The sequence below is a fragment of the Mobula birostris genome, chromosome 20 (genome assembly GCF_030028105.1).
Source record: "Mobula birostris isolate sMobBir1 chromosome 20, sMobBir1.hap1, whole genome shotgun sequence".
Lineage (NCBI taxonomy): Eukaryota > Metazoa > Chordata > Chondrichthyes > Myliobatiformes > Myliobatidae > Mobula > Mobula birostris.
Window position 1 is genome coordinate 9,610,337 of NC_092389.1, and position 12,645 is coordinate 9,622,981.

The window sequence follows — 12,645 nt, forward strand, 5'->3', positions numbered from 1 at the left end:
TAGCATCGTTCCTGAATTCGCTACTAAAACCAAGACTCCTGGTAAAGACTCTCTTGGACACCAATTCCATGCTCGGTACCACTGTAACACCTCCCGACTCGGCCACCGCACCCGTGTTCAGCACTTGGGTTCGTATCACCGCCACGTCCTTGCAACAGAACGAACTGACCACGGTGAACCCAGCGGACAGGGATCCTGTACAACTGGCCCTGGCCAGCCAGGGCAACCTATTGGGCACCCACGACCAACTACTTCGGGAGATCATGGAAAAACTTCGGACATTATCCACGAATGTGCAGAAGGTCAATGAACGAGTGGACCGGTTCTCCACTTCCTTTTCTACGTCCTCTCCTAGAACCCTGGCTACCCAAACCGCACCGCTGGGGATGGCCTCACCCCTGGAATCAGCAACACCATCCCCTCGAGAGCCGTATGTACGTGAGCCTGAATCCAACACCGGGGACCTAGGTCGGTGCTGGGCCTTCCTGTTACAATGCTCCCTAGTTTTTGAGCTGCAACCACGTACCTACATTTCCGATAAATCAAAGATTGCATATGTCATGGGGCTGCTACGAGGGGATGCCTTGGCTTGGGCAACTGCGATATGGGATAACTGACCAGAGGTATGTTCCTCCTACTCCTCCTCTGTCGCTGAAATGAGGAAAGTCCTCGAACAATCCATTCGTGGTAAGGACGCCGTGAAACGGTTGCTTACTTTTCGTCAGGCTTCGCGAAGTGTGGCCACGTATTTCATTGCGTTTCAGACCTTAGCCGCAGACTCTGGGTGGAATGACGAGGCCCTACGGGAGGTGTTTCGACAGGGCCTCTTGGACAAGATCAAGGATGAGTTGGCCACGAGGGACGACACGGACTGTCTGGACTCTCTGATCTCGCTAGCCATTTGATTAGATTATCGACTTCAGGAGCGTCAGGGAGAGAGAACCAGTCTCTTTGGGGAAGCCCCCAGTCCACCTCACCAGTCTCAGCCAGCCCCACTTCCCCAGCTGCTCCCAGTGTGGCTCCTGCTCCGACTGTCCCCACCCCCCCCGGGGGAGGAACCGATGCAGCTGGAACGGAATTGTCTCTCCCCGGCCGGATGACTTTGGAGGTGGAGAGCTGGGGATTGCTACTATTGTGGCAAGCCAGGACATTTCCGGGATACCTGCCCTCAGCGGCCAAAAGGGAGGGCTCACCAGTGAGAAAGGGAGCTCTGGTGAGCCGAATGATACTCCCTTCAGCCCCCCTGACTCGGATGCAGATCCTGGCAACCGTGAATTACCAACAACAGTCCCTGTCCCTGTCCTCTTTGGTGGATTCCAGTGCTGAGAGCAATCTGCTGGACGAAGAGATAGCCACCCAGGCCAGGATACCTCGCGAGCCGCTAACCCCCCCCCCGCTGGCTCGGGTGACCTACTGTATGCCGCCCCTGACTTTGATCCTATCCGGCAACCATTGGGAGGAGGTACGATTCAGTCTCATTCATTCACCTCAAGCCCTGGTAGTTCTAGGGTATCCATGGCTGACCCAACACAATCCCCATATCGACTGGTCTACTAGGAGGATAGCCAAATGGAGCCCGTCTTGCCGTGCCAACTATCTGCGGCCAGCCCCATCTCCCAGAGAAGCTACTGCGACCCGCCTGTTTTGGAACCCCTCGACTTGTCCCGCGTCCCCACAGAGTACCATGACTTGGGACAGGTGTTCAGTAAACAACGGGCCCTGTCCCTGCCTCCGCACCACCCATATGATTGTGTCATCGACCTTCTCCCCGGGGCCCCGCTACCCACCAGTTGCCTTTTTAACCTATCCCGATCAGAGAGAGAGGCAATGGAAAAATACATTAACGAGTCCCTCGCAGCGAGCATTATCAGGCCTTCATCCTCCCCGGTAGGCGCCGGTTTCTTTTTTGTAGAAAAGAAGGACGGGACGCTTCGCCCTTGTATCGACTACCGAGGCCTAAGTAATATAACAGTGAAGAACAATTACCCTCTACCCCTCATTAGTTCATCATTTGAACCACTGCATGGAGCCACCATCTTCTCAAAGCTGGACCTTCGCAACGCCTGCCATTTAGTCAGGGTGAGGGAGGAGACGAATGGAAGACAGCCTTCAATACACCTCTGGGCCACTTTGAATATTTGGTCATGCTATTTGGCCTCACCAATGCTCCCGCCATTTTCCAAACCCTGATCAATGATGTACTGAGGGCCTTTATCAATCGTTTCGTATTTGTTTACCTTGACGATATCCTGTTATTTTCTAGCAGCCCCCAAGAACACATACACCATGTCCGTCAAGTCCTCCAGAGACTGTGGGAAAACCAGTTATTTGCAAAGGCAGAGAAATGCGAATTCCATGTTCCTTTGGTCAGCTTCCTAGGCTATATCATTGAAAGCGGGCAGGTAAAAGCAGACCCCGAGAAGATCCGGGCAGTGGAGGAATGGCCTAGACCCACGGCACGCAAACAACTTCAACGATTCCTGGGGTTTGCAAACTTCTACCACCGATTCATCAGAGACTGCAATCGAGTGACGGCCCCCCTTACCCGGTTTACCTCGCCTACCACACCGTTTTGCTGGGACTCTGAAGCGGACTCAGCATTCACCGACCTGAAGAGGCGTTTTACCACCGCTCCCATTCTGGTCCATCCAGACCCATCCCGTCAATTCATTGTTGAGGTGGACGCCTCTGACTCTGGGGTAGGAGCGGTCCTATCCCAACGGTCAAGTTCGGACAAAAAGCTTCACCCCTGTGCTTTCTACTCTTGCCGACTGTCCCCCGCCGAGCGGAATTACAACGTGGGGAATCGGGAACTGCTGATGGTCAAACTAGCACTGGAAGAATGGAGGCACTGGTTGCAGGGGGCAGAACACCCATTTGTGGTGCGGACTGATCATAAGAACCTGGGGTATATTCAGACCGCCAAACGCCTGAATTCTCGCCAGGCCCGTTGGGCATTATTCTTTGGCCGGTTCAGGTTTTCCCTCACGTACTGTCCGGGATCCTAGAACGGGAAGCCGGATGCGCTGTCCCACCAGCATGACTCCAAGGATGACACCTCCAGTCCCAAGACTATCCTCCCACCATCCTGCATGGTTGCCACCCTCACTTGGGAGATCGAGGCTAAAGTAAAGGAAGCCCAGCGGGATGACCCCGACCCTGGCAATGGACCCAGCGATCGCCTGTACGTGCCCACCTCCGTCAGCTCTCAGGTTCTCCAATGGGGGCACACATCCCGGTTCGCCTGCCACCCCGGGAGTGATCGGACCCTGGCTCTCCTGAGGAAGCACTTTTGGTGGCTGTCCACGGAGGGGGACACCTGTTCTTATGTCTCAGCTTGTTCCATCTGTAGCCGGGGAAAAGTTTCTCAACGACCTCCTGTGGGTCTATTTTGTCCTGTACCTGTCCCTGGTCGTCCCTGGTCACACATCACCTTAGACTTTGTCACCGGTCTACCCCCTTCCCGCGGAAACACCACAGTCCTTACCGTGGTAGACCGATTCTCCAAGGCGGTGCACTTTGTGGCCCTCCCTAAACTCCCTTCCTCTCAAGAAACTGTAGATGGTGTGGTTTTCCTCCAAGGACATCCCGATCAAGAACAAACATAGGAAACTCGCCCCTCACTTCCAGGGACCATTCAAGTTTACAGGGTTATCAATCCCACAGCCGTCCGCCTAAAGCTGCCAAGATCCATGCGCATCCACTCAACTTTTCATATGTCTCAGTTAAAGCCAGTCTCTGTCAGCCCCTTGTGTCCCCCAGCTGAGACTCCCCCACCTGCCCGTATCATCGACAACCATCCGGCATACACCATCCGATGACTACTAGATGTGCACCGTCGGGGCAGGGGTTTTCAATACCTGGTGGACTGGGAAGGGTACAGTCCAGAAGAGCGTTCCTAGGTCCCCTGCTCCTTCATTCTAGACCCTTCCCTCATCCAGGACTTTCATCGGGACCATCCAGAGAGGCCTGGAGGATCACCAGGAGGCTCCCGTTGGTGGGGGGGGGGTTACTGTCATGGTCCCTTCTGGCAATACCCCACCTTGCTATTTACCACAGGAATTGGGCCTCAATCACCTCATTTAATTTCTAATCATTCCCAGGTTCCATTAACTACACACACCTGCTTCCCATCAGAAACTGCAGGATAAAGACCCTGTGATCACAACAAGGACTCTTGTATGAGTAACCTTGTTCCATGGTTCTTAGAAGACCATAAGACCATAAGACAAAGGAGCAGAAGTCGGCCATTCGGCCCATCGAGTCTGCTCTGCCATTTTATCATGAGCTGATCCATTCTCCCATTTAGTCCCACTCCCCCGCTTTCTCACCATAACCTTTGATACCCTGGCTACTCAGATACCTATCAATCTCTGCCTTAAATACACCCAATGACTTGGCCTCCACTGCTGCCCGTGGCAACAAATTCCATAGATTCACCACCCTCTGACTAAAAAAATTTCTTCACATTTCTGTTCTGAATGGGCGCCCTTCAATTCTTAAGTCATGCCCTCTCGTACTAGACTCCTCCATCATGGGAAACAACTTCGCCACATCCACTCCGTCCATATCTTTCAACATCCAGAATTATCAGTTCTAAGTCTAGCATCGTTCCTGAATTCGCTACTAAAACCAAGACTCCTGGTATAGACTCTCTTGGACACCAATTCCATGCTCGCTACGACCGTAACGCCTCCCGATGGCCTCTGTGCCCGTGTTCAGCACTTGGGTTCGTTCCACCACCACATCCTTGCAGCAGAGCATAAGAAAATACTGGCATCAATCATAAAAGAGAACTGAAAAATATTCTATGTGCATGTGAACTGTGAACAGGCAAAAAACTGGAAGAGGTGGCGGGGGTGGGATACAGCACTACTGCTGCTAAGTAGTTCCGGTTACCTAGGTTTGATCCTAACCTTGGGTGCTATCTGGAATTGTCACCTTCTGCCTCTAACTATATGTTTTTCTTCTAGGTCTTCCAGTTTGCTTGTATAGTCTCAAATTTGTATGAGCTAGTGTATTAATTGACGTTTGTAAATTGCCCTCAGTTTTGCTGGTGGCAGAGAAAGGGCCTGATGAAAGTGTTCTGCAAGCTAGCATAGACTTGAGCTTATTGTGGCAAGATGAGACTTCGTAGAGGAAAAGACAGTCAGGTGGAATGGGCTGATGGGTAGCAGATGAATTTCAATGTCAAGAAATGTGAAATGATACATTTTAGATAGGAAGAACAGGAAAAGGAAATATAAACTGAAGGGCACAATTCCCTAAGGAGTAAAAGAACAGAGCTTCAGATTTATTTGTGTGAAGTCCATTGAAAATGGCAGGGCAGATTGATAATATGGTTTTTTTAAAAAAAGCATATAGAATCCTGGACGTAATAAATTGAGTCACGTAGTACAAGACCATGAGTCATGACAGATCTTTGTAAGACACTGATTCTCCCTTAACTGGAATATTATATTGAATTCTTGGCTTCAAACTTTAGAAAAGTCTATAGACTTTAGAGAAGGTCTGGAGATTTAAGTTATGGATTCCAGGAAAGAAGCTGGGGTTAATGTTCTTTTTGAAGACTGCAAGAAGATCTGATGAAGGTATATAAAATCATGAAAAGTCTTAACAGAATGGATAATGTAAAAGTGTTTCCATTGGCAGAAAGATAAAAATAGAAAAGAAATAGAATGAAAATGATTGATAAAAGAACCAAAATTGTTGAGAAAAATCTACTCTCAGTGACCACGCTATTAGGAACACCTGTACACCTTGTTAATGCAAATATCTAATCAATCAATCAATCAATCAATCATATGCAACTCAATGCATGAAAGCACGCAGACATGGTCAAGAGTTTCTGTTGTTCAAACAAAATATCTGATGGGGACGAGTGTAATTTAAGTGACTTTGACCATGGAATGATGGTTAGTGCCAGACATGGTGGTTTGAGTATCTCAGAAACTGCTGATCTCCTGGGATTTTCTCATACAACAGTCTCCTGAGTTTACAGAGAATGGTGTGGGAAAAACAAAAAAACACCCAGTGAACAGTAGTTCTGTGGGTGAAAATGCCTTGTTAATCAGAAAGATCAGAGTTCAAAGTAAATTTTATTATCAAAGGACATATATGTCATCATATACAACCCTGAGATTCATTTCCTTGTAGGCATACTGAGCAAATCTATAGAATAGTAACTGTAACAGGATCAATGAGAGATCATCCAAAGGGCAGAAAACGACAAACTGTGCAATTGCAAATATAAATAAGTAGCAATAAATTACAAGAACATGAGATAAAGTGAGATCATTGGTTGTGGGAACATCTTAATGTTGGGGCAATCATCAGAGGAGAACGACCAGATAGGTTTCAAATGACATGAAAGTGACAGTAACTCTAACTATGTGTTACAACAGTGGTGTACAGAAGAGCATCTCTGAATGCACAACACATCGAGCCTTGAAGTGGATGAGCTACAGCAGCATAAGACCACAACGGGTTCTACTCTTGTACCTAATAAAGTGGCCACTGAGTGTATTATGCACTGAGTGGTTATGGTCCAGAATCGATTACTGGGGGTGGGGCAGCACAGTAGCGTAGGGGTTAGCACAATGCTTTACAGTACAGGAGACCTGGGTTCAATTCCTGTTGCTACCTGTAAGGAGTTTGTAAATTCTCCCCGTGCATTTCCGGTGGTTGCTCTGGTTTCCTCCTACATTCCAAAGACGTACCAGTTGGTATGTTAATTGGTCATTGTAAATTGTCCTGTGATTAGGCCAGGAGTAAATTTGGGGATGGCTGGGCAACGTGGCTGAAAAGGGCCGGATGGGCCTATTCCACGCTGAATCTCAAATAAATAAATAAAATAAATTAAAAATAAATATTGATAATAGAGTCAGTAAAGTATTGGAAAGGAAACTGGATAAATATCTGAAAGGAAATACATTGGGAGGGTGGGTCTAATTTGATTTGCCCTAAGTAGAATCAGCAGGGACTTGATAGGTCAAATGGTCTCCAAATAGCTATAACCATTCTGTATGGTAACTGAATTTCTCTGGTTTTGTTTCTTTCACTCTAAATAGGAATTGACCAACTTTGACCTTATCTAGTCATGGTTAACAAAGATACTTGGGTTTCAATAGCTAATAAGACCTGCACCATACTGCTTGCCTTGTTGTTATTTCTTGGTCTATCTTGGGCTTATATATCTGGATTTCAGCTCCTTCATAGACGAAAAGTAACATTGCTTGGTATTTATGGATCCCTGATCATTAGCCACTTCTTCTTTCAAACAATGTTTGCCCTGTTTGAGTGTAACAAGATGAAAAATGACATTCCTCAGTGCTGTAGTGCCAAGTCAGTGGCCATAACCATATCTGCTTATCAAGAAGATCCTTCGTACCTGGAACAGTGCCTTAAATGTGTGAAGAAAATAGCGTACCCAATCCAGAATTTGAAAATTATAATGGTCATTGATGGGAACTCGATAGAAGATCAATACATGATGGACATATTCAAAGAGATTTTCGGCATGGAAGATATTGGGACTTATGTATGGCAGGGCAACTATCATTCTAGAAATTTTGATAGAATTATGTGGAATAAAGAAGAAGATAACAGCAAAACATCACAAAGAGATCCTGTTAATTTGTTTTATGGGGAGGCAAGTGTTGGAAATCCAGAGAGATTGGAGGTGGAGTCACTAATCCGCACTAAGCGTTGTGTTTGCATCATGCAAGAAAGGGGAGGAAAGAGAGAAGTACTGTACACAGCCTTCAAAGCTATTGCTGACACAGTGGATTACATTCAGGTATGACTAATGTCATTAACTTTTTTTTTCTCAAATGTTAGCCCTTATATTGATATAAATCTATCTCCCGCATCAAAGAAATGCTGTCTCTGATTCATTACACAGATGCCTTTCTACAGAAAATTCACTGATACCTCATCCAATAATCAGATTCTATTTATTATTTTGCAGAGTAGATAACAGTAGAATTCATTGTACTGACCTTGCAGTACAGCCCAAATTTCTTGGAAAGGGATTTAAGCTAAAAGATTAGAAGTCTGAGGACAAGGGGTAAAAGCAAGAGTTAGCACCTTAAAAATAGATCTATTTAACAACGGGGTTTAAAATGGTTAAGGAAAATCTAGAAATCTCTTCTCTAATAACTGGGGGGAGTAGTTGAAAATTTTGAAACTAGAATTACTAGATTTATTTTAGGCAAGTACACTGGAAAGAGATGTATTTGCTATTTTGTATGGCGAATTGAAATAATGTTTTGATGATATCATGTAGTTTTCTTGTTTTATGTCTGTCAAGATGTGCTTTTATTTCCACAATCTTCTGCCTCCACCACAGAATCTGCCTATATCCTGGTCATCTCTCAGCTATAAGCTGGATGCTTAGTGTTCTCTTTTTGTTGAAGCTACACATTTATTACAGAGAAATCTTAGTATAGTTTTCATCAAGACAATCCAGCTACTTTTGCCCTGTGTACCTATAAAACTGGAGCATTGCATATTAGATACAGAGTTTTGCTCACAGCTGTGAGGTAGCCAACACCTTTCTGGCTTTTTCTTTCCCCATTGGCTTGCACAGTCAGAACTATCGAAAAGGGTGCCAAATAATTATTAAAACAACATGCAACACCTGTCCCTCTTCCAGTATTCTTTATATTTTGAATGTACTTTTGTTTGTATGGTGAATTGATAACATGCTTACAATTATGACCTGTGTATGACTTTAATGATACTGGGTATTCTGATACAATGGGTATATTTTTTTGACCTATTATTCTGCCTCTTAATATACCTTTGTAGACATGTTGACTATTACCCAGATAAAGTTAGGGGAATTTTCTTGATCTGCTGCAACTTGCCTTGATAGCAATGCTTTTTGTCAGTTCATTTCAATTGTTACAAAAACATGAATACCGGTTATCTAAAATACACAATTTAATGCTTTCCCCTTTCAGCTGATTAAATTTGAATATGCTCACATATATCCTTGTCAGTAGATTGTGTGTATTCAAATGAACTGGATATCTTTATTAAAAGGTTATGTAACTTTTAGGTCTGTGATTCTGACACAAGCCTTGACTCGCAAGCAACTGCAGAACTGGTTAAAGTATTAGATTCAGATGAAAGTTATGGAGCAGTCGGAGGTGAAGTGCGAATTTTAAATGCCACTGACTCATTCGTAAGCTTCATTAGCAGCCTGCATTACTGGACCGTGTTCAATTTGGGACGAGCCTGCCAATCTTATTTTAACTGTGTCTCTTGCATCAGTGGACCTTTAGGTAAGGAACGTAGGTAAAAATAAAACAGGATCTCGATCGACAATGTCACAATCTTAGAGGGATATTAAAATATATACCAGGTATAAATGCAATTTCCACACAATTGCTCAAGGTAATGCTCTCTTCTTAGAAAACTTACCATCAGCACAGACTATTATGCAGATTATACTAAGCCTGAATAAGATTCAAATAATAAGCTACCATGTTTTGATTTCAAAAGCTAGTCAAAAAGATAGTCTAGTACTAATTTATCAGCTAAAATAAATGATTGATGATTCTTAATTTCAATGAGAATATTGCACAGTGAAAATAGCATTGAAGCTTATAAATAACAAGATATTAAAAATATTAAGATATTAAAATGCACCAAGTTCTTGGGAGTTCACATCACAGATGACCTCACTTGGTCCCTCAATATCACCTCCCTGAACAAGAAGGCACAGCAGCCTCTCCACTTCCTAAGGAGATTGAGGCAAGCGAAATTTCTCCACCCCCTCCATCTTAACTGCATTTTACAGGAGCACCATTGAGAGCATCCTGACGAGTTGCATCTCCATCTGGTATGGGAGCAGTCGAGCATCAGACCAGAAGCCCCTACAAGGGACTATGAGAATGGCTGAGAGGATCATAGGTGTCTCCCTACCATCCACTGGGGACATTTATCAGGAGCGCTGTGTATGAAGGGCCCTTAGTATTATTAAGGATCCCATCCCAGCCATCCATCCAGCATCCTCTGACTTTCTACCATCAGGCAGGAGAGCCTGATGCATAAAAACAAGAACAGTCAGGACAGGAAAAAGTTTCTTCCTTCAGGCTATTAGGCTTCCGAACTCCCTACCACATTGCATTCGAAGTTAATCTGTTCCGTAACTTACGATATTTAATTCATGCACTTATGCATGATTCATCTGTAAATTTTTTCCTTGCCTTCATAAGTTGTCATGTGTTGAGTGTACTCCTGCGTTTTGCACCCTGGTTTGGAGAAATGTTGTCTCATTTCTATATACATTATATGGTTATATATGTTATATATATGTATATAGTTAAATGACAATAAACGACTTAATATGTGGAACTGCTGATAGTAATATCAATACGTCAGCAAAGGAGAGTCAGCAAAGAAACCTGAGCCCAACTGATTTGCCTTCTTACTTCCATGTTTTTCAATTTTGATTTCTAATCCTGGTTCATCACAGCAAGCAAACTGTCCATGATCTGTATTTGTTTATAAGAATGCACATTTGTTTCAGGGATGTACAGGAATAATTTGGTCCAACAATTGCTTGAGCCCTGGTACAACCAGAGATTCCTTGGAGTCCGGTGCACATTTGGCGATGATCGTCATCTAACTAATAGGGTGCTCAGTCTGGGCTATTCCACCAAGTAAGAAACAAATCCAGCTTTTTCTCAGTTATGCAATATCACGATTTGTGTTGTAGTCAGTGTTAAATATGAGCATTTTATGCCTACTTAGTTAGGTTAGACATACAGTAGCTTAGACAGTATTGTTAAAAAAAGAGCATAAATATTCTTCAGTGATTCTTTTCCCCAAATTTTCTTTTCTCCCTGTAAATCACTGCTCCTTGCTGAGATTTAGAACTATTGGCATCAGACATCTGATCAAACTTTTCTTGTAAATACTAGCAGACCATTCAAACATAGTGTCAGAGCCAAGCCCACTCCTGAATTGAATTGACTTCCTGAAATCAAAACAGAAAATTCTGGAACTACTCAGCAGGTCAGAAGGCATCTATAGAAAGAGAAAGAGTTAACATCTCAGTCTGAAGATCTTTTTCAGGTGAAGCATTTATTCTGTTTCTCTTTCCACAGGTGCAGCTTGATTTGCTGCATCTTCTGTCTAAATTTCCAGCATCTGCGGATTTTTTGATTTGCAATTGGCACTGTTTCAAGTTGGTATCACTCGACAGTATTTGAGCAGGAAGCCTCAAGTTACAAAGTTGATTTTTTTTCCCCGCGTAGTCTCCGACTCAAGAGTGCATCATTATTTAAGTCCACTTCAGTGAGATTATTGAAGAGCCTTGCTGTATAGGCTCACAAACATATCGAGCACTGCAACAGTTTTCTTCACAGTGATCCAACTTTAAATTGGTTCAACTTGTCTTTTCTTGTGCTTTAGCCATAACCTTTTTTTCACCCTTGTATAGCAAGATACTTGCAGAGATTGGTACAAGTTAGATTACAATGTAAAGCATGTCAGTCTTCTGGGCCACTGCATTGAAGGTGTGTGCTAATTTTTATTAGTGTAAAATCCAAGTTAATTCTGGAAAAGCAGGACTCAGTAATGAAACTGTATTTTTGTTTCACTCAATCAGATATACACCCAAGGCTTGGTGCTATACAGAAACTCCAGTTCCATATCTACGTTGGCTCAATCAACAAATACGCTGGACCAAGTCATCTATCATTAATTGGTTCTTCAGTTCTCTTTTCTGGTATAAACAAAGTCTGTGGATGACATATGAGGCAATAATTATGGCTATGTTGCCGTTCTACATTTCTCTGACCATCATTAAGTTATTTTACCATGGGTGTCTTTGGAACATTCTATGGATGTTCCTTTTCTTCCATGGGTTTGCACTCATTAGAGCAATCATTGCCTCTTATCTAAAAGGAAGTCCAGTGATGATCTACTTATCTCTGCTTCCATTCTTTTATATGAGTGGGTTACTGCCAATCAAATGCTTTTCTCTTCTTACCATTACCAACACCAGCTGGGGAACATCTGGACGCAAAGAGAAAGTCAAGAACTACATTCCGCTGTTACCAGTCTTAGTTTGGGGCATTATTCTCTGTGTGGGTTTGGTTCAGACAATCATCACAGAGAGTGAAGGTACATGGAGTCACCTTGAGCAGAATTCAGAACAATATTATGTTTTCTACAGTTCACTGACATTATTTTTATTTTATACTGTGCTGATTGCAATTTACTATCTGTGGTCATGGCATCAACATAGAAGGAATGCTATAACAACCTATTGTGTTGAAGTGTAGAGAACTTCAAATTAGTTAATGATTACCAAACCTTTGTTTAACTCCTTGTAGAGTGCTTTATGTGTTATGGTTTTACAGATTTTGGTTTTTGTCCTTGAGGGCTTATTTTTTTCTCTCTCTGCAGTCACTCCTGGGTCATTGACCTTCCATATTCAGTACCCTATGCCACTTTACTACCTGCCAGCCTTAACTTATGAGAAATTACAGGTGCACATTTGCAGTGTTCCTCTATTTCATAATATGCCACAATGCATCACAGTTCTTGTGTAGATTTTGTCGTGCTGTATTCTCTAAATCCATGGTTCAGTGTTTGTAAGGTTCAATAGTAAGGACTTACCTCAAT

General features: G+C 43.7%; 1 protein-coding gene across 1 annotated transcript; it reads left to right on the forward strand.

Moving 5' to 3' along the window:
* The first annotated feature begins 7,099 nt into the window (after positions 1-7,099).
* On the forward strand, positions 7,100-12,302 carry LOC140185512 (hyaluronan synthase 1-like). Its single transcript, XM_072238843.1, has 4 exons — positions 7,100-7,798; positions 9,065-9,290; positions 10,541-10,673; positions 11,624-12,302. The coding sequence occupies exons 1-4, from the start codon at positions 7,100-7,102 to the stop codon at positions 12,300-12,302; spliced, it is 1,737 nt and encodes a 578-aa protein (XP_072094944.1).
* Positions 12,303-12,645: the final 343 nt, after the last annotated feature.